At 40.9% G+C, this 27,540-nt stretch overlaps 1 protein-coding gene and 1 long non-coding RNA gene across 10 annotated transcripts in view; one reads left to right on the plus strand and one right to left on the minus strand.

Moving 5' to 3' along the window:
• MTUS1 (microtubule associated scaffold protein 1) overlaps positions 1–27,540 on the plus strand; it is a 107,779-nt gene that overhangs the window by 59,121 nt on the left and 21,118 nt on the right. For all 9 annotated transcript variants that reach the window (XM_083630135.1, XM_083630132.1, XM_083630137.1 and 6 more), the window contains one exon: positions 19,999–20,219. In XM_083630135.1, coding sequence (XP_083486261.1) covers positions 19,999–20,219 — 221 coding nt within the window. The remainder of the gene's footprint in view (positions 1–19,998; positions 20,220–27,540) is intronic.
• On the minus strand, positions 861–11,377 carry LOC310770330. Its single transcript, XR_014552077.1, has 3 exons — positions 10,932–11,377; positions 3,629–3,968; positions 861–1,215 (listed from the first exon to the last, which is right to left on the minus strand). It is a non-coding gene; the product is annotated as an uncharacterized lncRNA (long non-coding RNA).

Below are 27,540 nucleotides of genomic sequence, written 5' to 3' on the forward strand. Positions count from 1 at the left end.
TGGGGAGAGAAAGGGCTGCAAGGCCCTCTTCTGGAGCACACAGATTCATGTGGTTTTCCTAAGTACAGTGGTACCTCAGGTTAAGTACTTAATTCGTTCCGGAGGTCTGTCCTTAACTTGAAACTGTTCTTAGTCTGAAGCACCACTTTAGCTAATGGGGCCTCCTGCTGCCGCCGCGCCGCCAGAACACAATTTCTGTTCTCATCCTGAAGCAAAGTTCTTAACCTGAGGTAGTATTTCTGGGTTAGTGGAGTCTGTAACCTGAAGCATCTGTAACCTGAATCGTATGTAACCCGAGGTACCACTGTATTGGCTTAGCATGTTGCCCGTCACTAAACTGAGGCATTTTTAGTGCCATGAAACTGCACAACCAGCCTGACTTCCCTCTCTGGGCATTTCTCTCTCGATCCCATTTAAGTGAAGAATTTCATCAAGAATTCATGGGCGCATAAACAACAGCAATACGTAATATCAGCGGAATCCCGGTGAAGGGTTGTTCTTGTTTTTTATGCGTCTGGTTATAAAGTGCTAAAATGTGTAAGTGGCTATGATAGCTGGGAGTAAGCATATTTCAGAACTATGAAAACGGATAAAAGGCCCTTTGGTTATATGAGGAATAATCTTAATCCATCTTGTGGAACGTTAAATCTTCTCCTCTAGCGGTCTTGCAAGAGAATGAGATGTGTGACATTACTGGGTGATATATTCAGCTTGGGAGACCACCCACTTCCTCTTCCTCCTCCTCCTCCCCATCTCTCCTGGGTCCCTTCGTAGATTAAACATGAACAGTGTGATGTAATTCAGAGGCTGCTTGTCTTCTGAATCACAGAGCAGTTTTATTCTAAGGGTGAGCTTTGTTTTACAGCATCTGGTGGGGAAAGACGCTGCCAGCAGCGTTTACATTGTGGATATAGTGTCTGCCTTCTTGGATTCTCCTGTCTTTTCATCCGTTTGTGGAATCTCAGTGAAGAACCAAGAGGAGGTTGTTGTTTTTTTGATGTACTGTGAGCTTGTTTTTCTTTTTCCTCTGGCCAGCTACTGCATGGCCTCAATGCTGAGTTACAAATATAGTATGTGACAGTACATGGAGGCATTTTCCTGCTTGGTTTTCTTCCAATTGCTCTGAAGACATGTTATGGTCCCCGAAATTCTCCTTATCCAACATGCATGTTCGTCTAACTGCGAAAGGGTTGCTACAAAATCTTCGACTTCCTGCTGGATTTGGAAAAAACACAGTTATTTTTCATGCAGGTTGGTAATTTTTCTCTGTGTATGGGGGACATCTTGTCTTGTTTACTTCTGCTGCTGTAGCAGTTAGGATTTGTTCAGAGTGCTGTTTCCTTCTTGCAGCATTAAACCTTAAACTGCACCATGTCAGACAAATTAATCATCATTTTCTTAGTGTGTGCGTGCGTGCATGTGAGAGAGAGGGGGGGGAGGGGGAGAGAGAACAGAGGTCTGACAGATGTGTAATCTATTTATAAAGTAAAGAATGTGATTTTAGGATCAGGTTCTTAATTTCTGTTTAATTATATGGCATATAGATTCAGATGTTCATATATTATAACTCAGACTGTGTATTTTAAATAAAGCTGTCTTCTATACAGTTCTGAAATGTATTCAGCATAATAAGCAGAATGTGTTCTAAATGGAATTCTGAGAGATTATTGTTGAATTTGGACAAAAATAATCATAGTTCTAGTGCACATAAATAGGCAGTAAAAATATAGTAAATACTGTTCCTGGAAAGAAACGGATAAGCATAATGTATTCTAAATGTGACCTAATTACATCTGCATCAATGTTTTTTTTTGTACTACGTTGCATATCAAACAGAAAAATGTAGAAGCTTTCTTTTTATACATAGTATTTTTGGAAAGCATAATGTTTCAAATAGTGCATCCAGCAAATATGTAACTGAAAGTCCTTTTCGGAGTTTAATCATGTCTCTGTCACCAAGCAGTTTTAATGCGCTCTGTTTATAGTGTGTTTTTGTGTCTCCCCCTCCCTTCTCCTCCCCAGGGCATTTCCTTTTCAGCCTGGCAACTAATAATCTTTCCTAACATCTCAGTCCCTTGCGTATTTTTGACATGCAATTCAGGATGGCTATGCACATGCCTGCTCTCCCCTCCCTCCTTTCTCCCCTCCTCTTTGTGTGTGTGTGTGTGTGTGTGTGTGTGTATTCATGTGTACTTAGCACAGCAGTCAGAATGATCTCATAATTCAGGGTAATTGTTACAGTTCAGATGTTTCATAGGCAAGTGAGCTATCCAAGCATTAACATGTGTGGCACAGCTGAAGGGAAACAACAAATATTTTTATCGGAATATAGGTAGATATGCTACTTAACATTGCTACTAACCAACTGATGTGTAAGACTCAGCTGCAAAAAAAACAAACACAACCCTGCAAAAAAATGTGTGTGTAGATTGCAATTGACTTGATAGCTAGATCTGAGTTCTGTATGTGTATACATGAAAGCTCTTGTGCGTGTAGTTCTGTGATCTGAGTCTGCTGTTGTACATATTAACTGCACATCCTTCTTAACTGGAAGTAAAATATAAAAAATGTCCTGCTAGCAAACCTTTTCTTAATACAGTACGTTTACACGTAGACCGTGGAAGATACCCAGGTTTTCAATATCCCTGTTTTCACTGCATTCATGACTCTTTTATGTGCATGTCACATAGGTCTTGGAAAGCTGGGGCTAAATTTGTTATATACAGTAACTGGCCCTGTTTTGTTCCCTTAAGCACATAGATGGTCAGTAAAATTTGCTTTTGTTGGTAGCTAAGGTTAAAGTGCTTATTCTGCTATGGCTGTGGCTAGAATACTTAACCGGGGGAAATGGTTATACAAGTAGCTGAAGACATAAGCCTTTGCTGGCAAGCCAATGATGCAAACATGCAGCAGCAATGTGGAGGTTCTTTGCACCAAGAACATGTGAAAGAGAGCTCATGAGATATGGGTCCAGAATTGTTGACCTGTATTGTATAATCCGAGCTGCAGAGCTCAACATTAAGTCTGTTATAAAAAAATTTGCATCAAGTAAAGCTCTCTCCCTGCCCCCAGCTTGATTGATCTCAGCATGGTAGCATAAATGTTCATGGAAATGCTTTAAGAGGAACTCCTTTTTGTGTGTGTCGTATCTGATATCCTAGCCCTTTAACAAATAGGTAGCATCACCCAGTGGAAGAAATCATAGTTTAGGCATAGGCAAACTTGGCCCTCCAGATGTTTTGGGATTACAACTCCCATGATCCCTAGCTAACAGGACCAGTGGTCAGGCATAGTGGGAATTGTAGTCCAAAAACATCTGGGGGGGGCGAGTTTGCCTATGCCTGTCATGGTTGATTGCTTGAGTTTTAGTTGATTTAAAATTTCCTATAAACAAGAAAGAGAAAACCATTATTTCATTATTATTAGATGATGATGATGCCGCATTACAGACACACATCTTGGAAGAGGCACTCCCTTTTGCATGATGGAGGAGTGGAAAGCCTCTGCTACCTGTGGTTTTTTTGTAAGTACATGTATTAAAAACCCACAATTTCCAAGAATTAGATGCCCAATTATTTCGGGGTGCCTTTTAAATCTCTTAGCTGATTAATAACAAAACATTGCACACCTCCTAAGGCACACAGTCACTTGGTAACAGTGGATTTTTGGTGCCTCCAAGATGCATAAACAAGGCACTGTGCTTCTCCCAGTTCTGCTTTGTGTGTCAACACAGATGTAATTGAGGAGTTTCAGTGTCACCTTCTTGATGGAGGGTATTTGGTACAGCCTTGCAGCTGTGATATATGGACCACTATGTGTCTTTTGGTAGCTAGGCGCTGCAGTAGAAAACACACACCGACGGCTTTCTTCCTTTTGCAGGAGCCTCACAAAACTATTGGCTATGCTTGCCACCGCAGCTAATGTTGTGCTTCTCCACTAAAATGGGACAAGACCTGTTTATCAGTCCTCTGTCAGGAAAGAAAAGAAAAAGAAAGGTCCATCATATAGGGCAGAAGAGGCTGAAAAAAGCTCATTATGCAAATAATATGGCCCAAGTTTGCAAGTATAAATTACTCAGGTTCTGCCTTAGCCTTGTTCCTTTATTTTCCCCTGTCTTCCTCTTCCTGAGTAAGCAATATGCTGATTTTTTTTTTTTTTGTATATTGAAGCATATTGTATGAGTATACTGCTGTGAAAGCTGTGTCCTATTTTTAGGGTTACATAACATATTCTCCCAAATGAGTTCCTTTAAAAAGGAAAGAAACCCCTCTTAAGGCAGCCTAGAATGTTGTTGAGGTTCTTGATTTTTTAAAACTTCTCTAAGACATGTAATGTATTGGTTAAATGTGAATTGTGTCTCTATTATTATTATTATTACTATTACTATTACTATTATTATTATAGATAGGCATCGTTAGTTGCCACAAAAGTTAGGCGAAAAGATTCTAATGTTTGTTTTGAACCATATGGGCTATTTTTTTTCTTGATATATGGTTTCCCTATGTGAAGACTTGCATTAAGCAATAAGCTGTCCATTCTCAGTGGATTGTGCATGTCTAAATAGTTTTCTGTCTCAAAGCATACGGAAGCAGTGACTGGAAAGTGATTGGATGCTTACTTAACATGTAGTGATGACCATTTAAAAAATATATATTTGTGCCCTCGCCAACTTGAAGTAATGTTTATATTTTGTACTTGAGTATCATGAAATCTCACCCAAGAAAACAAGTGTACGGCAGCTTGCGTGCACCATGAAGAGCTTTGTTTAACTTTGAAGTGGCGCAGTCAACAAAAAGCTCTAGACCAGTTAGGCATAGAAGTATGAGTAGTTACGGCACATCCATTATGCAGCAACCACTTCTAGCAAACGTAGGCAAATATTGGTTGCAGCCATTAAACTGAGATGCTGTGACTGGTATAAAGTGACACCATGTCAGAAGCTGTGCTCCTTCGAAAAATTCTACAAGTAATGCAGTATCTGTCAAATTGGTCAGAGCTGGCATCACAAGAATATAACGTCAGTGGGACTCTTACTCTCAAATTAGGAGTTAGTCTCTAATCTATGGAAAGGTAGGAGAAGAGAGATTTGTTCCTGAGGAGAGCTTATTAGCAAGTACTAACTATGTAGTAATATGCGCACTAAAAACTCAAGAACAGCAATCTTGAAGAGGCCATTTTGTGTGTGGAGGAGAGGACAAAATATAGCTTCTGTACCTTTTCTGGCTGGCAGACCAGATCCTAATTTTCCTGATGCCTGAGTGCTGATGCCGATGTAGTATTAGCAGTGTATTTGGTGAAAAGCCCTGCTTAGTGATGTAGCTTGCTGTGTCATTTTTTGCTTGGCACTTGGTCTCAAATGGATAACCAAGTTTGAGTTAGTTTGCATGGTTTGGGATCCTCTGGGTGGACTCTACTCATTTAGAGGTTCCTGAGCTCCAGGTGTCTGGCTCAGGGTGATTTAGTCTGTTTCAGTCCCTTCCATTCACTGTGACAGATATCATTCATGTACCTTGATCAAAGCTGGCTTTATGCGATTCTCAATGCGGGATAGTTTGGACCCAAAGGCACATTTTGTTTTTAGGGCCACTCCCTCTACCCAGTTGTTTGGGGAACATTATGAAACCAAGAGCACAATAGTTTTACTATATGTCCAGGTTCTAGATCAGAGCTTTCCAAACTTTAATGTTGATGACACACTTTTTAGACATGCATCATTTAGCAACACAGTAATTCAGTTTTTACTAGCTCTGGGAGTTTTTACTAGTGCCGGGAGCATTTGCATGACACACCTATACACTGCACACACTAACAGAGTAACAGAGGTTTTCAATCTTTTTGAGTCCACGGCTCCCTTAACTAAGTACATCCTTTCTGCGGCACCCCTGTGGGGCTCAGAAGCCCTTGCCTGCAAAGCTAGCAGCCCCTTACCCTTTTTGGAATACCCTCACTTGCGGAGGGTTGCCTCAGTCTCCTCTCCTCTCCACTCTCCTTGGGAGTCCACTAGGCAGCTGCTGCTGCCACCCTGGTCTCTGAGCTACCGCCGCTGCCCCAAAGAGAGGTTTCTCCCAGAGCCACCATTCGCCTGTGGAGCTTGTAGCCAGGGATGCTGCAACAAACAGCTGCGCAAACCTTTGGGAGGCAGAGATGCAAAAGGGCATCAGAGGAGGGAGGGAAGGAAAGAGAGACAGGGGCCAGTGTTGCCTGCAGCACCCCTGACCAGCTTTCAAGGCACCCCAGGGAAATAAACAACTATCTGGCTTTTAGAAGGCACCTGAAGGCAGCCCTGTTTAGGGAAGTTTTTAATGTTTGATGGTTTATCGTGTTTTTAATATTCTGTTGGGAGCCGCCCAGAGTGGCTGGGAAAATCCAGCTGATGGGCAGGGTATAAATAATTTGTTGTTGTTGTTATATGGCACACTGGTTGAAAACCAATGCACTAACATGCCGCAGCACACAATTTGGAAAGCTCTGTTCTAGATTGTTTCTATACAGATGTTTAGTCTAGAATTTGTCTCTGTCCACTCATGAAAAGAATACTGTTGCGCACCACCCTGATTTCTGAGTGGTGTGAGATTCCAGGGGTTCTAGGCATGCTTACCCAGGTCTGTGTTTCCTTTTGGGAATGAGGCACAGCAGAGACTGTGGTTTCTCTAGGGTATATGGTTTATTTACACACATATACAAGATCTGGCTTACATGCATGAAGAGGACACTTTCAGATCCTTGTTTCCTCGCCAATTGATTGCTGGCTCCTGGGAGGGAGGGAGGGAGGGAGGGAGACAGTGTCCCAAATTTCACATTAATGGGAAAATGTCAGCTTTCGGTCTGTTATGGAAGCTTCTTAAGGTTCATTCACCATGGAGTTGAAGTAGATTTGAAGCTACTTGTGTGTCTTTTTCTTTTGTGGCCTCCGCATGTTAGCCATGTGATGGCCCACACTCCCCCGCCCCCCGCTAAATTTGGGTTTTCCTGATAGGTGGATAATCCAATATGGGAAGAAAATCCGCTGTCAAAGTTCATGTTAACCCCACTATGGATGCACTTGGAGCACATAGTATGGTAGGGCTTTTTTCTAAATTATTCTCAGGTAAAGGCTATATTCCCACTGTCTTTAATCATAGGGTCTCCAGTGTTGAATGGCTGGGTAGGCTTTTGCCTAATTCTAAAGGTATCTGAACGAGTGGAGGTTATTTGGTTTCCTTTCTGCCAAAGAAGTAAAACTGCTCTATTTATTTCTATTGTGGACAGTTACAAGTCCAGCTGCGGGGTAGGGGCTTTCTAGTCCTAAGCAATCCCTGGCTTTGTTTCTCTGTTGTGGTAGTGCCATCAGCAGCTGCTGGGGATTCCTACCGATGGGGAAAGAGTGATTCAAGGCCGATTCAGGACAAGTGTCTCTTTGTATCCTCCCTGGCAGAAGCCAGAGTTGCTTCAGTACTGCAGGTAGACTTTTCAATATGGCTGCCTATTCTGTGCACATCACGGTCACCACAGGTTGGGAATGTGAGCGTCCCCCTATGGATGAAAGCAAAGTACTGAGCTCAGTGCTTTTGGGCAGCCGCTCCCTCTATTGGACTTTGTTCCAATTTGCTTTCTCTCTTGGCCCTTTCTTCTCATCTAGTTCTTGACCATGCAGAAGTGTGACTAGGACACCCTGGGTTTGTGTGTGTGAGAGAGTGAGAGATCTATTTTGATGCTGCTGTCGTAGAAGCAAGTCGTTCTGTAACAGAACACTTGGTATCCTGTCTTCTCTCTTGCCACTGAGTTTCGTTGCTGCCCTAACCCACTAACAGTGCAGTTCTGTAGATGTCTACTCGGTTGAGTTCAATGGCACTTAACACCCAGGTAAGTGGGTATAAGATTGCAGCCTAAATTAAGTTCACTTGCCTTTTTAGGCTTGAAGCCTTGCTTTTGGCATGCCACCTGAGATATTTTGGTTTTATGATTTGAATGCTGTTCCTAGTTTAGAAGAGTTACATGCACAGGCATCCAAAAACCATTTGTAAATGTATTTCTGTCTTGGAAGAACGGACCAATGTGACTGAAGTGAAGAGAGCAAGCTTGTGAAATGAGTCATCCTTTAATTAAGCATTTAGCTTCTTTCTTTTCTGCACCTCTAATCTGTATTGGCCTTCACCAACATTTTGTGCTCCAGGCATTTTGGACTATGGCTCTCATCATCCCTGGGCTCTCATAATCTGGTGGGTTGTGGTCTATAACATTTGTAACACAACAGGTTGGGGGAAAACTGATCTATACCAAAAGGCTATGGCATTGAAGGGGTCTTACATTTCCGTGAGGACATGGGAGTTGTAGCCCAATACATCTGGAAAGCAGCACCAGGGTTTGGAGGGAGCTTCACAGTGGAAGCAAAGGATTTGATTCATAGCGGATGGCGTGACCTAATACTGGCTGCACACTGCAAGTTTCTGTCGGTATCCTTTGTCTATTACATGAACAGTCTATTGCTACCCAGGGGCAGTGAGGATTTTAATCCTTCCAGGGCTTTAATTTTGCAAAGCAAGCACTTTTAGTGAGGCTTAGTAGACTAGATGCTTTTGATGTCTATTTTTGCACAGCTTCAACTTTAAATAGCCTCTAAATCCACTCTGCCCTCCCCTCTGCAAGGTTTAATATATTTGTATGATTTGAGCATACTTGGCTTAATCTTGGACCTCAGACATGAACAGCTAAATCTATACATCCTTTTTTTTTTTACTATTTCTTACTACTTAAATGCTGTCTGTCTCAAGCACTGTGCTGCCACAGCACTCGTAATGCTGTGCCATGTTTACTTTAGGCAGTAAAAAGAAGAGGCATCAATATTTTTATAGCATTTCCATGCCACAGAAAGACATTGTGTTTTTAACTTTACATCTACCTTCTGTGCTGCTCCAATGGCATTTTCTGTAGCATGTTTAATTTTGTTTTGAAACAAAGTTTGACAGTCCCGAAAATCAACACGGCTAAGAGAAAGTATTTTGATCATCTTTCCCAGTATTCATCATTTGTTGCATAGAATTAAAAGGCTAAAAGATTAAACATCAATGTGTATGAAGGAGGCAATATCTTGAGCAGTGGCTTTTTATGTCGGAGCTAGTGGTAAGGTTTCACCACCTGCAGTCAGGTAATAGACTACAGGTAAAAGGTATAAACACAATCCCTGGGATATAGTTCTTCCCAGATTCATGGCCCAGGTGTTTCATTAATACATATTTAATCAAATGTATGCATGTATTGGGAAAACTTATGAGCAAATAAATAAATAAATCCCCACCCATCTGGCTGGGTTTTCCCAGCCACTCTGGCGGCTTCCAACAAAAGATGAAAAATACAAAAAGATTATAAAATTATGTAGTTGAAGAGGTGAAGTATTCTGTTTATATGGGGTTCTGTAGTATTTCACAGCAAATTTAGGCATTTGAGGGAGAATGGGATTCTGAAATATCAGTCTATGAACCAGAGCAAGAGGTTTGTTTCCTTAGCTCCTCTTTGGAGTAAAATACACTTAGTGTGGATTCAGCCCTAAGTTGCACTTAGGTCCCATCAATATCTATGCAAAAAGTTAACTCTACTTGAAATCAGTGAGACTAACATCAATACCAGTTGCAACTAATTTATTCTGTATGCAAACCAAAATATGTATGTCATAAAGTGTAGGCAATTCACTGCATGTTAAGCTTCAAAATAAGATTCCAACCTTTTGGTTCTTATGGTGTAGTTTCAAAAACAGTCTGCAGAAAGCTGCAGAGAAAGATTGCTGCCCAATTGATAATCTGTTAGTCAGATTTAATAAACTGATTTTTTTTCCATTTGAGCAAAAATCAGAAGTATTCCTTTTGCAGGGTTGTGTTTCACAGAAAGTATCTTCTAAGGACGGAATGTCATATGATACCTGCCATAGACAGGCTTTTTTAAGAGTACAGTGGTACCTCGAGTTAAGAACTTAATTCGTTCTGGAAGTCTGTTCTTAGCCTGAGGTACTACTTTAGCTAATGGGGCCTCCCACTGCCGCTGCTGCGCAATTTTTGTTCTCATCCTGAAGCAAAGTTCTTAACCCAAGATACTATTTCTGGGTTAGCGGAGTCTGTAACCTGGAGCATCTGTAACCCGAGGTACCACAGTATTTATGTTAAAGATAATAAGCTGCTGCTCAATTAATCAGGAATAACTTTTTAGTCAAGCATATTTTTAATAAATTCAGTCTGTTTTGGCTAAATATTGCAGTTTTAACAGACAGTATATTTGAAGACACAGATGGCTATTCATCAGGGGACATGTGTATCTAAGATTAATAGGATCAAGGGAATAAAAACAATGTCATGGGGTGAACTCACTGCAAGACCGGTTTCTCCATTTGTTTAATTCCTAGCTACACCTGCTTCTGCAGCCCCATACTAATTAATGTAGTGGTGAAGTTAACTAGATTAGAACCTGTGCTTGTCTTATTTCTATCTGGGAAAACTCTTCCCACTTGGAAGGCATACTTGGGTGCACACATGTCTGTAATAAACTCTTAAAATTATTACGTTTAATTAAAAATGATTCCAAAGTGCTGTAGGCATTGGGGGGAAGCTTGTGGTCATGGGCTGTCTGGTAAATAATGCTTTATGAGCTTTAATGTATGTTTGTTGCTGCGGCAACACTAGTCATGCTTCTAGGGCCTAGAGTTGATTTTCTTAGTGTTCATGGCTTGAAATGCTTGAGCCATGGTGAAACCAGCCTAGTAAACTAGGCATTTATGACTCTAAAACGGGAGTGACTAACCTCTAACCACGTTGGGCTCCCAACTCATCAGTCCCAGCCAGTAGTGAGAACTAAAGAGGAAGGATGGCCTCCGCAGCTTCCCGTACAGTGTTGTCTTCAGTTCCCTGCAAAGCCATAATCTTTACGCAATATGGTAGAGGAGTGAGGATAGCAGAATCTTTACCTACCTTTTCCTTATATGAATTCTGGAGGAGAAGGCAACTTGCATTCAGTCACATGGCTTCTGAACATAGATGAATGCGGGGCTGTCACATTACTTGATCTGCCACTACTGATGCAACTCATATTGTCAAAGAATCGCATTTTAGAATGCTACTGTGCTGCAACTTAGATATCCCAAACAGTTATCCCGAAACAAGATTGGAATTTGCATTCTCAGCGCCCATTAGGTCTTAATCAGCTGATTTGTCACCAGAAGATGTGTACATTTTCATGTCCTAAAGTGCCTACAGCAAATAGACAAGATGCTGTACGTAGGAAACAGTATGCCTGCAATCTAAAACTGTGTGTACAAAGGAGAAAGGAGGAACAATTGAGGAAGAATATGGATTTTGGTATGCCAGGGTGAAGAATGAGGTTTTAATAAATAATTTGGCATGGTAGTGTTAGAAGTCAGATGATAGTTGAACATTGAAAAGTGGGCACCAATTAATAGAGGGAGATGGGCTTTAGTTGGAGAATGGGGGGGAAATGGTTAGGAAGAAAAGTACCAGAATAATGAAGATTAATAACTTGAGGAAGCCATATGACAGGCTGATTTATTGAGATGTAACACTTCTACAACAATCTATTTAAAAAGTGGCTCTAGGAGCATCCAATTCTGGGTACTACTTTAATACACACAACATTTAGGCAAACAATATGGGTGTTCTAGCAGTATGAGGTACTTAAAAATCTCTGTACATTTTGGCATTTCTGAAAGCAAATGTAGTGTTGAACACTGGGACATGGTTGTCTTGCAAAATTAGAATTTGGGGGAAAGGGTCAGCACATAGTTGCTTATTTGAAAATGTGGGTTATAAATACAAATGATGCTAGCATATAAGTGCTGTAATTCTATCAGACACTAATTTTGTATGCCATTATGTCTGCCTGAACATTACCCTGGGGTAATGTTCTGCTTAGTGGTCCCCATGCGATTTATGCTTCATCTGAAGCACTTGTGCAACCAATTTTGGAATCGGTGCCTAAAACGCATTATATTGGTTGCATATGATTGCTTCCCAGTGTCTTCTAGTTCTCATTGTACTGGAACAGTCTCGCTACTCGTGCCCCCAGCAGATCTACCTTATATTTAAATGAGTAATCATTTCCTAATAAAGACAATTTCCTGTTTGTTCTCTGCTACACCAACAAATTCCTGTGAGACCTGTTTGGAATTTGAGATCAACATTGCAAACATTTGTTCTATTTGGCTCAAAGTTTTAGTTTTAGTTTTAATTTTTAGTCCAGAGCACAAAGAGATCCTTAGGTTCAGTCCTTGTTTTTGAAAGTTTTTGTTACGGCGTATTCTCTTTTCAAATTCTCAAACATATTTTGAATATATGGGATTAAATTAATTATTCCCACTTTTAAAATATTGAACAATGTTTTATGTAATACTGCAGGTCTGTGTTCACAATATTAACGATTACTTTAGAAACAGAACTCTCACGTCTTTAAATTGTTGTTCAAGTACTTTGGTCACATCCTGTTTGATGTAAATGCAGCCTTCCTGAATCAGCTGAGAGTTGGGTGTCTATGACTGTGCCACACGTGGAAAATAGCTTCCATAAGTAAAATGGGATTTTAAACTTATTAGTCATAGTTGAATTAGTTAATCTTTTTACAGGGCTTTAATTTTTACAGTGTTATTAAGATTTGATTTGAGATCTAAGCATCTTCCATTGCTGTTGCTAGCCCTCTCGCCAGCTGTCTGTTCTGTATCCATTATCTACTGTAGAAATGTTTCGCAAGTTGTTGTTTTTTATCCTAGTTTAATTAACTAGTCTCGTCGTGAGGTCTCCTCCTAAAGCTTTGTCTGAGGCTGTAGTTGGTGGTTGAGCAGCCATGCAGAGATGGAGGTGGAGAGCTATAAAATGCTTAGGTTTCAGTACTGTTTGCCCCAGGTTGTAATACACCTGACTGCCGGCATTCTTGTTGTGACATACAAAACCATAAGACCATTTTCATATGATTTGCCAAGCATGCTCCTAATGGGTCACATTTGAACTGAGATTCCTAAACTATCAGGGACAGGTGGTTTGGTGTGCTGAAGGAACTGCATTTGGCTGTGTGAATGACTACAAATGCATACAAGACTACAAATGCATGCAAAAACATGCCCATGTTTTTACATTTGCACGCATGCTCATGTGGAATTGAAACACTGCTTAATTTTAACTGATGTACATCCTGCGGCTCATTTCTTCATCATACCTTTTTTGTAGCTGTACACTTGGGAGAAAAATATTTAATAATAAACTGATGGTGTTCACAGAGCCTAAATCTATAATTCATGTGGAATTTTAAATGCTCTGTGTGCTAGCAACTTTAAAGTTTAATTATTCTATCTAAATGGTGCAGATGCACCTAAAAGGGTGGCCTTTTCAGGTTAGGTGGGTTGCTCCTTTACCATTCTGATGGGTTTCAGTTGTTGCAAGGTGACTTAGATGGCAATCCTGTAGCCATTCACCTGAGCAGCTTACTTCTGAATGGACATGTATTGTTAAAGATAAGTGAAATGCCAGCTCTGGTGGCCTCAGAGTCATCAGCTTGAGCATCATGTTCAGATAATAAGGCAAATTGGAAAAGCAGAAGCAAAAGCACCTGTGGTTATTTACCTGTGATGGATTCTTCTTTACTCCGAAGCGCAAATTCCTATTAGATGCATCCTATACTGCCAAAAGAAGACAGACAAGTCATGCAAATAAGAGAACACCCACATGCATTCTTTTGACTGACACGTGGATAGAATGACTGAGAGTATCTTTTCAGTGGCCTCCTACATGAATGTAGCAAAGGATCTGATTGGTTTGGGTGTGACCATGTTGAGCATCCATTGCACAGGTACATTCTTGCCAAGACTTGCAGTTAAGCTGAACTTCAAGGACTAGGAAGATGTGCTCCATTCATTTCAGATGTCTTTATCCAGCCACACTGATGACAAAGAAGAGAGGGTCTGAAGAAGTTATTTTGTTGTCTTCTCAACAAAGAAGCTCTTTTTTGAAAGTTTTGGAAGGTGGGGACTAGTCAGCTTGTGCTTTTACAGTAATGGAGAGCTTAGCTGCCATCCCAGGAGAACCTAAGTTTTTCAACTATGAGGTGACAGAAGCTGAACAAAAGGAATCTAACAACATGGCAGAATCCAGAAAAGAAACTGGAACAACTTTAGATTTGCAGAAGATCCAGCAGACAATTAAAGATGACCTTGTGGCAGAGATCAAGTCCAGCCAGCTGGAAATAAAATGTGTGCTTGAGGATATCAAGAAAGCCTGGATGGAAATGGAAATGAGGCTGAACACTCAGGTTGACATGGTGACCCTGATGAAGGAAGTGAGCCACAATCTGACTAATATTACAGTGTTTCAGACAATGGTGAAGAGCCCGAAAATGTCTGCCAGCTTGACTTGCGTTGCCACCGATGACAAAGAACAGGCATCCCAGTGCATGGGTGCAGAAGTTGGAAGTGTAGACAAGTGGGGAGCAAACTGTCAGAGTGGGGGGAATGCAGAGAATCCTACTTTGGGTAAGAAATATACAATTGTAATAGTTTTGCCTGACTGATATCACTGCGGGCTTTTGAAATGAAAGCTCTTTCTCCCAGGAGAAAAATTCCTACATTTAATTATTTGAAAAACAATGTAGTAGCCTTGTAATTCAACTATAATTTTAAGCTAGGAAAGTAGGTTTGGGGTTTTTGGGTTTTGTTTTGCTTTAAAGAAATGTTTGGAAAGTAACATACTGAGACATTGTAAGGAGTTATCTGCAGGGGGAAGATTAACTTCTTTCTACAACCTGTAGTGTGTTAGAGTAAAAGGTGCTGGAACATTTCATGGCGAGTTCTTATTTTAAGCAATACCTACTGAGCTCCTCAGCTGACTCAGACAAGTGCTTTTGGGGAAATGAGCAATAGATTAAGTATGCCCCCTTGTGTTGCCTACAGGGTGTGAAATTGTTTGCAAAACACCCTGCTAAGTAGAATAGCTCTCTGCTTGAAATATTGTCAGATGTGAAAAACTGTTTAAGTAAGCTGAGGAACCAGATATTCACATGTTTATTAAGAAGGAAAGACAAAACCGGAAACTGATGTCATGCCAGTTTGCATTAGATCTTGGCTTTATGCTGGCAGTCTTTGTTCAGTCTGCACAAATATATTGTTCTGGCCCAGAAGAAATCTCTCCAGAAGCTAAGGCAATGATCTTTAGCTGGTGACCAAACATCTTTGTTATTCAGTAAGCCATACTAAGATTTTCAAGACACTTGAAGGAGGTGGTGCTTGTTAAAACAATTTCCCACCTGCTTGAAATAAAAACTGTTAGTAAATACGACTGTGAATCGCCTTTAAAACTCGACATGAAGTAGGTTTTACATACAAGAGAAGTGCAGTAGGAGCCAAATTTTATAAATGGTTGCAGGTCTAAGTAGACTGTGTTGTGAATGCAAATGAGAATGTACAAGTAGTGGTGGCTTGAGAGTCAGGGAGAATTTTCAAGCCGGCTGTTTGCTTTGGGTGAAAGAAATAATTGGATTGATCATCAATATTTTTTTTCTGCTGACTGCTTGATTCTGTGCTCCTATTCAAGATTGATTATTCAGCACCCTTTGACCCTATACCTATCTACAGGATGAATTTCCCACTTGAAATAATTTACCAATACAATAGTGTGCCTTGTGATTGAAGAAAACATTTCTTGGTCCTGTTGGCACTTTCCTCTAGGGCAGTGGTGGTTAATCAGGCCCTGTAGATGCAGCTGAACCACAGCCCCAGTCAGCATGCTTAGTGGTCAAGGATGGTGGGAGTTGTGAGGCGTAATAAGATCTGGAGAGCAACCGTGCTGTAGGGTTAGTTCAGAGTGGGGGCTTTTCACAAGAGACCAGTGTGCTTGCCTGCTTCCTAACAAGAGGAAAACTTAGCATCACTGAAGGACACCGGGAGACTGCAACACTAAATCCAGTAAGAGGCTGTTCATGCATTGCCATTTACTCTGGCTCCATTGCGCTCCCGCCACTGGTGTTTGAAGTTAACCACGACCCATAGCTATCATGTAGTTCCTTGAGAAATACTGCGGCGTGGTGTCTCTTCCCTCAAATGAGCTTCTATCCAATTTGAAAAGACACTTTGCAGTTAAGGCTTGCACATTCAAGACGGCCATTTCACATGAACAGGCAACAGCTCCATGAGCAGGAGTTGGGCAAGGGTGGGGGCGGTTGCAGGCACAGGGAAACCAGGTAATGTGCTTTGGTTGAAGACATCCCTACCTGCCTTCTTGTGTGTACAGCAACATGCAAATGCAACTTGAATGCAGTGTGTGTGTGTAGGGGGAAACAACCTCACTTTGTGTTAAGCCACAAATGTGTACCTGGTTAGACCTGCAGCGGTTCTCAGGATATCAGTCAGGTTTGTAGGCAGCTCTTGGGCTGCAAGAGGTATTCTGACTGCTGTTTTTTTTTAATGTGTTATAAAGGTTGCATGCCACCCCCAATCTCTGCCGAGCACTACCAAGATTCCAGGGGGTTCCAGTGTCGTGTTTCTGTTGGGAATCAAGGTGCAGCAGAGGCTGTCGTGTCTTTAAGAAATACGGTTTATTCTACACGTATTTACACTGGACGCTTTTGGTGGAGGGAGTGCAGAGTTTACAGCATTCGCATCTCCAGAGGGGTTTGTTCCCCGCAGCAGTGCAGCCTTGGATGCCGAGACTTCTCCATGTCTCTGTCCCAGCCTGCCTTCAGCCAGCCCACCAAGATGGTTCTGACCTTCAGCTCCCTGCCTCTCCTTCCCAGCAAACCCATTGCCAAGCAACTCCTCCCTGCTATTCCAAGCCCAGTTTTAAAAGGTGAAAATATTCCTGTGTGACACCATGTCCACGTTGCCCTGGCAAACCCCCACCCCCATTACCTGTAGGGTCTTTTGTCTTGTAGATGGCTTAATGCAGTGGTGTCCAAACTTTTTCCAAAGAGGGCCAGATTTGATGAAGTGAAGGGCTGAGAGGGCCAACCAAAGTTGTTAATCTTTCTTTAGGATTGAAGTGAAGTTCTTGAGCTTTTTTATGATTTTACCCCAAAGTTGATGAGCTTTTTTTAGGATTGAAGTTGTGGGTTTTTTAGGATTTTACCCCAGGAAATAAACTGCCACAGGGGCCAGATTAAACCGACCAGCGGGCTGAATTAGGCCCCCGAAACGGATTTTAGACATGCCTGGCTTAATGGCACGAGCATCATCTCCCTCTGCCCCTCTGGCAGAAAAATAAGCTCAGCCTGTCAGCCCTGATTAAACCACAACACCCAAAGAATCTAGAGAGGGAAATCTGGCACCCAGGGATCTAGGGGGGATCCCTGTTCCTGCACTAACCCGTAACACTGTATAAAAAAAAATTTCTCTAGTAGACGGGTTATGTTGTTTTCCTGTTACCTTTGTTTCATTCATACTCATGAATATACGTAACTAATAAATTGCGGAAGCGGAAGAGGAAATGACTAGGTATCGTATAGGTATTCTTACCAAGTTAATTTTACAGTAAACCTAGTCCTAGGCAGTGTGTATATCAGTGGCCTTCTCAGTGTTTGCACTTAGCTAGCTAAGCTGTTTTTCCAGAAGGTCATTCCATAGTAAATGGGCTTAATTTATAAGGTTTCACATTGGTTGGGTGAATTTTTTGGGAGGGGGTCAGGAGCTTTCTGACACACAGGTACACAAAAGTTCTAGAATTAAAATTGAGTCATCTCTGGAACACAAAATAATGCAGACTTTTAACAAATTCGGCTCTCAACTAGCTACTTGGTGATTTTTATCCATTTGTCACATTTAATAAGATACCAATTTATGAAGCTAGGCTGAACAATGGTTGTTTTTTGCTGTGCATGTAAATTAGCTCAGTAGTAAAATGTTCCCGGATCAGTCCAAATGTAGTTTATATAGTTGAAATGAGTTGAAAACCCGAAATAATGTCCTCCTCTTAAGAATGAGCTGCTCAGATCTTACAAGTAGCTCAAAGGTACCCGCCATGAGCTACTTACCCAAGAGAGATGTTCATTTGTAGTGATGGGCTTATTGGGTATCAGCCAGGTTAATGCTGTCTAATCTTGAACAATAAAGAACAGATTTGACTACTTTTAATCCAACCAGAGAAGGCAACATAATGGTCGGAAGAGCCCATTCCCTCACTTTGCATCTTGTTCAACCTGAAGATTTCCTCTTCCCCTTGTTTTTGAACCTAGATGGGTACTGTGTGGAAACGGACTTCAGGGGTAGGGGAATGTTGTGGTGGGGTTATTATGGCTTGAAATCTGTGTCCTTCTTACTCTGAGCGTGTACTGTAACAGTACTTCACTAGGCCTAGAGTGTTCAAAGCCTTAAAACTCTTTCTATGTATTTCTTAAGATAGACAGTATTGCTTATCACAACCGTCACAATAGTCTGCTACTCACCCACCTTCCCTCCTTACGGGTCCGACCATCTCCTTTTTGTCACTAAGGATATTATCCAACAAAGTCATCCCATTAGCACAAGGACTTTTGCCTTCTCCTCCTTGTGTGCCCCTCAAATCTGTTCCAGAGAGTTGAGGAACCTCTAGAGCAGATTCTTTTATTGGGGGAGAAGAGGAAAAGTGCATTGTGTAGGCAAAAATCCTTGTTCTAACAGGACAGCTTTGGGTACAACCACCGTTTTAAAAGTTTCAAATTACAGATTAAGGGAACCCAGTGCATCAAGTAACTTTGGAAAGAAAGTTCTTGTTTTGAATGTTGTCATAGAGCATGGGTAGGCAAACGAAGGCCCGGGGGCCGGATCCAGCCCAATCGCCTACTAAATCCGGCCTGCAGACTGTCTGGGCATCAGCGTGTTTTTACATGAGTAGAATGTGTCCTTTTATTTAAAATGCATCTCTGGGTTATTTGTGGGGCATAGGAATTCGTTCAACCCCCCCCCCCCAAATATAGTCTGCTCCCCCCCCCCCAAGGTCTGAGGGACAGTGGACCGGCCCCCTGCTGAGAAAGTGTGCTGACCCCTATATAGAGCCTCTAGGGCTTCGGGTATGTAACGGTGGCAAGAGTATAAAAACTGATGGAATATTCCTGCAAATGTGAAACAGTTGTATATTTATTAGTACAGTATACATTATGCTAAAAAAACACAGTATTTTTGTAAGGGCACCTGCCAGAAACCTGAGAGAAGTTGCATCACTGCATCTGGGGAATGTTGCTTGATAAAGCCATGTTGGAAATTAATCTTTGGCAAAACTGAGCAATACATGATTGCCAATTAATCAGCTGTGGTACTGAGAGCACCCAAATGTTTAACGTGGCTTGTTAGAAATGATTGCCAATGAGCAGAGCACAGTAGTGAAAATCCCAATAATGCTTAGCAGTGCTGGAATTGTAGGAAGGAGCACAGTGTACATCCTGGTTTTATCTTGTCCACTATCTTTTTATATATTTCTCATGTTTGAATGATAATCCTTTTAATGGACTTGAGAGGTCCCTTAACTTCAGGGTTTGTGTTTTTCATTATAAAGCTGAGAAACTCCGCAATTTGCAATTAAGAGGGGAAAGATTGCTAAACCTAGTTGGAAGTGTCTATGTTGGAAAGCAGAAATGGTAAAGCTGTAATTTGCAATGGAAATTTGTACATGGAAGTGCCTGTGGTGCAAATTTTATGTTAAATATGCCATTAAAACTGCTTTGAAAATGAAATTGAGCAAGCTGTTGCATTTGAGATTGCAGCATTGTGAGTATATGTTAGAAAGGCACTGCAATATTATGGTAAGCTTTCTAAAATAGAAATGTGTGGGAAAAGATGCTGCTAATGGATAAGCTTCAGTATTTATTACAAAATATAGCAATAGAACACTTGCTGACAACTTGGCAAACTGCATATAAGGAGTCTTCCTTGTTTTGAAGTACTTTGCTTCCCGCAGCTATCAAAGTAATGCCCAAAAGCATAACTTTGACAAAGAATTACTTGATACGCCTAATTTACTTGTACTCTTGACGTTTACGACGTTCAAAGTTGTTGCTTCTTGTTTCTGTGTTCTGCAGTTGACAGGGGCAAGCAGAAGAGTCCCAAGAACTCATTCATACAAACCCGCAGTTCATCTATCGAAGTGCATTCGCCAGAAACAAAACAACACGAGCTGACACAATACAAAAAAAAGTGTGAGAACCAAAGTGGACTTATCCAGCGATTGAAGAAATGCTTGGGCATCAGTCATCAGAAATTTGAAGCGTTGGCTATTGTGATCCAGCACTTGGAGTCCGAGGTAAAGTTAATTCAGAGCTTTGAATGCACATTTAATTATTTGGTATTGCTTGCGTTTTACATCTTTTCTACATTTGATTTGATTTGTGCTGAAAAAATATCTAAATATGAAGGAACTTGGATGTTTATAGGCTTTTATTGTTGCACGCCACCCCAATTTCCAAGCGGAGCAATATTTCAGGGGTTCCAGGCGCTTACTCAGGGTTCATATTTCCTTTGGAATGAGGGATATGTATATGCAACCTGAGCTTACGATGGAGGTGTTCTCAGCATCAGTACCCGAAAAGGGCCATGCTTCTCCCATAGCCACAGCCTTTGATTCCAACAGAGATGAGGCATCTCTCTCTAGCTTCCCAACCTGCTTCCTGCTTCCAGCTCACATAACTAATAACTCCCAACTCTGGCTTTAATAATAATAATAATAATAATAATAATAATAATAATTTATTATTTATACCCCGCCCATCTGGCTGGGCCTCCCCAGCCACTCTGGGCGGCTTCCATAAAAACCAAAAATACAGTAAAATATCACACATTAAAAACTTCCCTGAACAGGGCTGCCTTAAGATGTCTTCTGAATGTCAGGTAGTTGTTTATCGCTTTGACATCTGCTGGAAGGGCGTTCCACAGGGCGGGCGCCACTACCGAGAAGGCCCTCTGCCTGGTTCCCTGTAGCTTTGCTTCTCGCAATGAGGGAACCGCCAGAAGGCCCTCGGCGCTGGACCTCAGCGTCCGGGCAGAATGATGGGGGTGGAGACGCTCCTTCAGGTATACTGGACCCGAGGCCGTTTAGGGCTTTAAAGGTCAGCACCAACACTTTGAATTGTGCTCGGAAACGTACTGGGAGCCAATGTAATTTCCCTGTGCAATTTTGTCTGTCAAGCTGAGAGAGGAGGGCCCACCCATTTGTTATCTGGCACAGAGCCACTTCCTTTGTTACCTTAATGGCCCATACTTAGAGGGCCATTACCAAGAAACTTGTCTGGCTGTTTCAACAATTTGTTTTTTTTTAAAAAAAATAATTTTTATTAACTGGCCAATCACATCAAATTAAATCACATCACATAAATTCCAAATTACAAAGCCAAATTTTTAAATTTTGTTGGGGGAACCCATACTTCAAGATCCAAAGGGGGATTCAGATCATCTTCTTATTACTGCGTTAATGTCCAAATCATTCCCAATCAGTCCAAACAAAATTCATAATTCTATCCAGTCTTATCTTGGTGTTTCCACATCATATCTTGTTCATATAATTTCTATTTTTCCTTTATGATCTCTTCTGTTAGTCTCCTTAAGCCGATAAGCAAAATAATAATCCTGTGTGGATTTCCCGTTCCTCCACTAAGTCCAGATGGTTTCCATATATCTCCTTCATAGATAACATCGCTCTTTCCATCATAAATTTGGCATTTGTCGCTCTTAAGTCCCACCGAGAAGTTGATCCACGATATGTAAACAACTCTATTTCTCTCTTTCTCCTCCCAGACCCAAGAGCTCCAACAATGCCTCCCAAAATGGCGATGGCATTTTTAACTGCGTCATTCCAAAACTCTTAGCTTTCCAGCTTCATCTTGAAACATTGCTTTGGTTCGAAAGTTTATCTCCACACAGCCTTAAATCCACAGCTTAAGTCCTTAGTTTCTGACTCATTAGGGGAGGGGATTCTTGTTAAATCACATAAGAAAAAGGAAGGCAGGTTTTTTTTCCCCCTCCCCCCTCAGTCATACCGTATCTTGACGTATCTTCTCATATTTTATTCTTGTCTTGTTATCAGAGATCTCTTCTGTCAGCAGTCTTTACTCCCCTTTTTCCTTGAAGCATGTGCAATTTATCTCGTCCAAATTGTTTCTTTTGAAGATGCTTGCAACTAGCGGCGCGAATCAGGGACGGCGTCCAGGAGTGCCGGAATCCCACAGGAGGGCTTTGTGCCTAGTGCCCCCACCCCCACAAATTCGGGGGTGGTATAGGGCACAGCAGGCAAGGGCCGTCCCCCCCACCATCCTGGGGGGGTTAAGGAGGCTAATTACCCCCATCATAGCCTCCAAATTACCTCGTGTGGGTCGGAGAGATGTTATTGTCAGCCATCTTCCGATGCGCCACCTTACTTGAACCCTTACTTAGATTTCAGCACTTGCTAGATCCAGGAATTTAAAGGGTTTCAAGCATACTGCCTACCTGCCACAAATAATAGTACTATAATAACTCAAATATGCATTCAGGGAATATTTGAATATTGATTCTCCACTCCTCCCTCCTCATAGGTTTACTCAAATTGGGATGTTCTACCTTAAATAGATTTTGGTGTATTGCCTAGTCCTGGATAGTAGGGAAGAGGCTGTCTTCAGATGATGGGTGTTCATTCCTATGTTCCATCTCAGAATAAGAGAGAAGCAAGGAAAAGGCATCACTCCTGTTTCACACTGTGTGTATTGGATGGTGTGTGAAATCACGATGAAGGAGTAGCCAAATAGCCCCATATACAGATTAGCAGAAGGCAGGCAACTGCCCATTTACTGTAAGGGCTATTATCTACTGAGAGCATGGAATATTTCAAAATACAAGGCAAACAGGGCAAACAAGTCTGCAATGTGTTAAATGTGTTAAATGCGTTGTTAAACAACGCATACTTTGAGATCTTTCATGGTATAGTATCAAATGATTAAACACATAACTGCGCGCTGCAATTAAGTGGCATGCTGTGTGTATAAGTTGTAATTTGAATGCCTTTGTTTTTAAAGCATAAATTAGCTCTGCACCGCTCTTACCAGTTAAATCTGCTCAGACGATACAGAATCTGACATCTAATTCTTGTAAATGTTAAGTACGCTGAGAGGAAATGGTCACAGACTGCAATGCTATTTGCAAGTTTCTTTTTCTCTGTATTGACAGCACTTCATCCAAATTTACCTTTTAGATGGTTTGTCTAACTAACCCTGAAAAGTTGGAAGTTATTATGTCCGCAGTCGTAAGCCAGTAAAGTTGAAGCTTTTAATTCTAAACAAATATCCCAGCTTTCAGAATTTTGGAATGCTAAAGTTACCCATTCCTACTCTGATAAAAGAGAAATTGGATGGGTTTTTTAAGTTCAGCATTAGAAGAAATAAGAATGGACGATGCAATGTTGTTTACTTTTCCAACTGATATATGCAAAGAAAAACCCATCTCTTAAAAAAAGCAATATAAAAGCAGTCAAGTCTTGTCTGAACTGGAAGAGCATACTAAGTGCACCAGCTATTTTGGAAGTTAATTATCCTTAATTATTCGCTTTATCTGGCTAGGCTAGACACTTAGTTGTGTGAAATAAAATTAACAAACATCTTAAAAGGCCAAAACTGCATAACATTTTAAAAAGAAGCCAACCATTAACACATCTCAGCTAAACTAAATATGAAGTATTGTCCTTACAGCCTTCATTTCCCTATGCCCATGTTTCTCCCACTGCTTCCTCTTTTCCTTCATCTTTACCCACTGCAGCCTCTTCTTTACATTGGCGGTGTCCCGCTTCTCCTCTTCCTTTCAATCCTGTTCATCTACATATACAGTGGTACCTCGGGTTACATACTCTTCAGGTTACATATGCTTCAGGTTACAGACTCCGCTAACCCAGAAATAGTGCTTCAGGTTAAGAACTTTGCTTCAGGATGAGAACAGAAATCGGGCTCCGGTGGCACGGCAGCAGCAGGAGGCCCCATTAGCTAAAGTGGTGCTTCAGGTTAAGAACAGTTTCAGGTTAAGAACGGACCTCCGGAATGAATTAAGTACTTAATCTGAGGTACCACTATATTATTATTATTATTATTTCACACAAACATGAATACCGACCAACATACACACACACACACACACACACACACACACACACACGGCAAAACAGGCACAGGAAGCTTTGGTCAGCATCCTCATTCATACCTATAGTCATTCCAATCCTTCCCATGTCTGGAATGCATGGCTGTCATTGCCCATTGCTCTGGGCCATTCAAGCATGGATGTTTCCCAATGTTGTTTTTCCCTCCCCGATGATTCAAATCCACATTTTAGTGATGGATCCATGTAGCTCCGGGAATAGCAATGTTCTCAAGGCTAGCTCTCTGAGCCTCGGTTCTGAAATGAAAATTGCCTTGTCTCTCAAAGTTGTCCTTAGGGTGTGACTACGACAGATGTGTAAACTACTTGGCAGAATAGATCAGCAGCATTGTATAGGCTGGGCAGTGACCTTTCCGTGAGTTTAATTTAAAGATCATTCCTCTCATGGAATCTCCCATGCAAAGGTGTGAATGCCACCTTAGAGTCATGGGAAGGTCTTCAAGAATGCAGAACCATTATTAGCTTGTATTTTGCAAAGTTAATAGGATTTTTATTTTATTTTTAACCCTCTGTGCTTTGTTGGTCAGGAGGACCCATTAATTTCATTGTGAGGCTAGATTCAGAAATGTTGTTTACAAAGGTGAAAATGAGTAGTACTCACCCTATGGTAAATGATGGGCCATTTTCCTTGTTCTGGGCATTTTGTGTTCTTTCATTGGCAACCTGGGTTTTAATAGAATTTCTCACCAATAATATTTCTCTTAAATGCATACCTTATGGATTGCTTCAAGCAGTATTTTAGAAGCATATGCAGTTGGCAAGTTTAAAAAATAAGATATATAGCACTGCAGTTCTGAACGCATTAAATGCTTGGCCAGATGCCAGTGACCTCTCAGTGAACTGTCTATCCTCATGTAGCACAGTTACTTCTAAGCATTAATTTATTACACTTGTCACTAGTCTCTGAATGGTTAACATGCATCCAGTGGCGTAGCGTGGGTTGTCAGCACCCGGGGCAAGGCAAGTAATTTGCGCCCCCTAACCCTGAGTGAGCCAGATAGGGGCAGAGAGCTGCGAGTGCGAGCGCGCCCCCCCCCCAGATGTTGCGCCCGGTGCGGCCGGCCCCTCCTGCACCCCCCACGCTACGCCACTGCATGCATCAGGTTTGGCTGGTTGACTTTTTCAGGCAAAAGTTGATGGAATTTGACAGTATCTCATCTGTCACTTTGCTTTTTAAATTCTTCAGATTTTGGGATGTGTGGGTGATAGGACAGGCAATTCTAATGAGCAACACTCATACCAAATTTGAAAAGTCTGCTTATTCATAGAGTTAATTCATAGTGTTGTAGCTGTGTTCCCTTCCCAGTTCGTTTTTCAGATATTTGTTCATTGAGAGCATCAACAGATGGGGTGGGGCAGGGGAAAATAGATGGCAAATTGTAAGAAACCAAAGGAATGGTCCTGTTTGTGTCCAGGTCTTGCTTAATAGATCCTCCTTACCAGAAGCAAGAGTTTATATATATATATATATATATATATATATATATATATATATATATATACACACACACACACACACACCCTCTTTACACCCTGTTTACACTGGTCTGATCTTCCAAATATTTCACTTTACTGATGAGTTTTATATTATGCCCTTACATAGTCAAAGTAATCCATAATTCTCTTGCACACAAAAAATCCCAGCGCCCTTGTTTTGTGAAATTCCTCTCCTGTGCAGCATAGATGAGTAGCTTTGCTCTAGCAGACTGTAGCATTGAATGTAGCCCAAAACATTATTCTTGTTTCATACCTGTTGTTTTAATCTAAATGCAAGTTTATGTAGAATTATATGCATCTAATTGATGGCAATCATCTGATCAACTACTTGGTTTTTATTACTTGGGTGATAGCCTCGCGGCTTAGACAAGAGGAAATCTTTTGCACTTATTATCGACTCATTTCATACATCCAAGGACACTATGTCACCTCATTTATGCTAAGTGACTTGAACTTTTTCAGAAGCAGGAGCTTCTTTATTAAAGATGCAGCCTTCCTTGAATGCAGCCTTCCTTGAATAGAGGATTTTGAAGGGCAGCAAGGATCAACTATTGCTACCACTATGGGAGGTGCATTTTGGATTTTCAACCCCTGAAGCAAGTGCTACACTATCACTTCAGCCTACAGGTGGTCTGAATGTTCCTCCAAACAGACAGAAAACCCTTCATAGCAAACCAAAGAACCCTGACATAATAGGGAGAAGCGGGAACCCTGCTCCCAGCCACCCACTTCTCTACATGGGGGGGGGGGGATTTGTCTATTTTGTGTAGTCATGTGAGTTACTATATTCAGTAGTCAAGAAACAGGTTTAACTTCTCATCTGTTCTTTGTTTGAACTTGGCTTTAATGTGATGTCATCATTTAAATTGTCGATGAAACACAGACTTCAAACTGGTTCAGTTTTTTCCGTGGGAATATTTGCATTTGAAGTCTGTCAGGAGTGGGAGATAATAGTGAGTATCAAGATGGAAAACTTTCAGGAATAATTTTCTTAAGAATAATAATTGCTTGAAGTGTTTCGTTCAAAGGTGTGTTATGCATTTTTATGCTGACATGCACACTGGTTTTGAAATGGAACAATTGCTGGACCTTCTACTTGAAAAAGCAATGAGGTCACAATACTATATTAGTGATGCCTCTGTTGTTGTGGCAACTATTGATGTCATCACCTTTGTCTTTAATCCTTTAACCTTATACTGAGAGAAAGATTGAGGTGGGCTCATTGTTTCCTAAACATGGGCTTTTAATTAAAACATGGCTGGAAAAATGTTCAAACATAAATGCAACTTCCTTGAAATAGCGTTTTAAGAATGTATAACAACTTTACCCCCAGAGAACATGGGTTTGCCTGTTCTCTTGAAAATACACTCGTCAGATCTGTAAAATACAACATTAATTGTCCATGAATTTATTGGGCCATTCAGAGTTCTTCTTGCCTATTACGTTAATACTTTTTGCACAACTCATGGGTTGCAAACTGGTAAAATTCTTTTTTTTTTTTTTTTTTTTAAATAATTTTTATTACGTTTCTTTTCATAATTTTGACAATTCAATACAATACAGAAAAACCCAAATACAAGAAACAATTTTTGATTTTTTTAACAAAAAAGAAAACCATTGGACTTCCCCACACCTTCCAGATCTGCGTTCTTTGTAGTAGCAATATCAGCAATTTGTTACCTTATTTCAAACCTTGTTGGAACTTTCCATTATTATGTACCCATATTCAGTATATTGTATCTTAACTTTGTTACCTTTTAAAATAAACATAAAATGTTTGATTCACATTGACTTCTTTTCTCATTTGTCATTAATTTTACCATTTGCTTAATCATATTTGCTAAAGCGTAACCTTTCCAAAAACATGCACTGTCTTAAAGTTCATACAGCTTATAGTATTTTTGCAAATAGTCTTTAAATTTTTTCCAATCCGCCTCGACTGATTCTTCATCCAAATC

The sequence above is a fragment of the Podarcis filfolensis genome (assembly GCF_964270895.1).
Source record: "Podarcis filfolensis genome assembly, chromosome: 9".
Lineage (NCBI taxonomy): Eukaryota > Metazoa > Chordata > Lepidosauria > Squamata > Lacertidae > Podarcis > Podarcis filfolensis.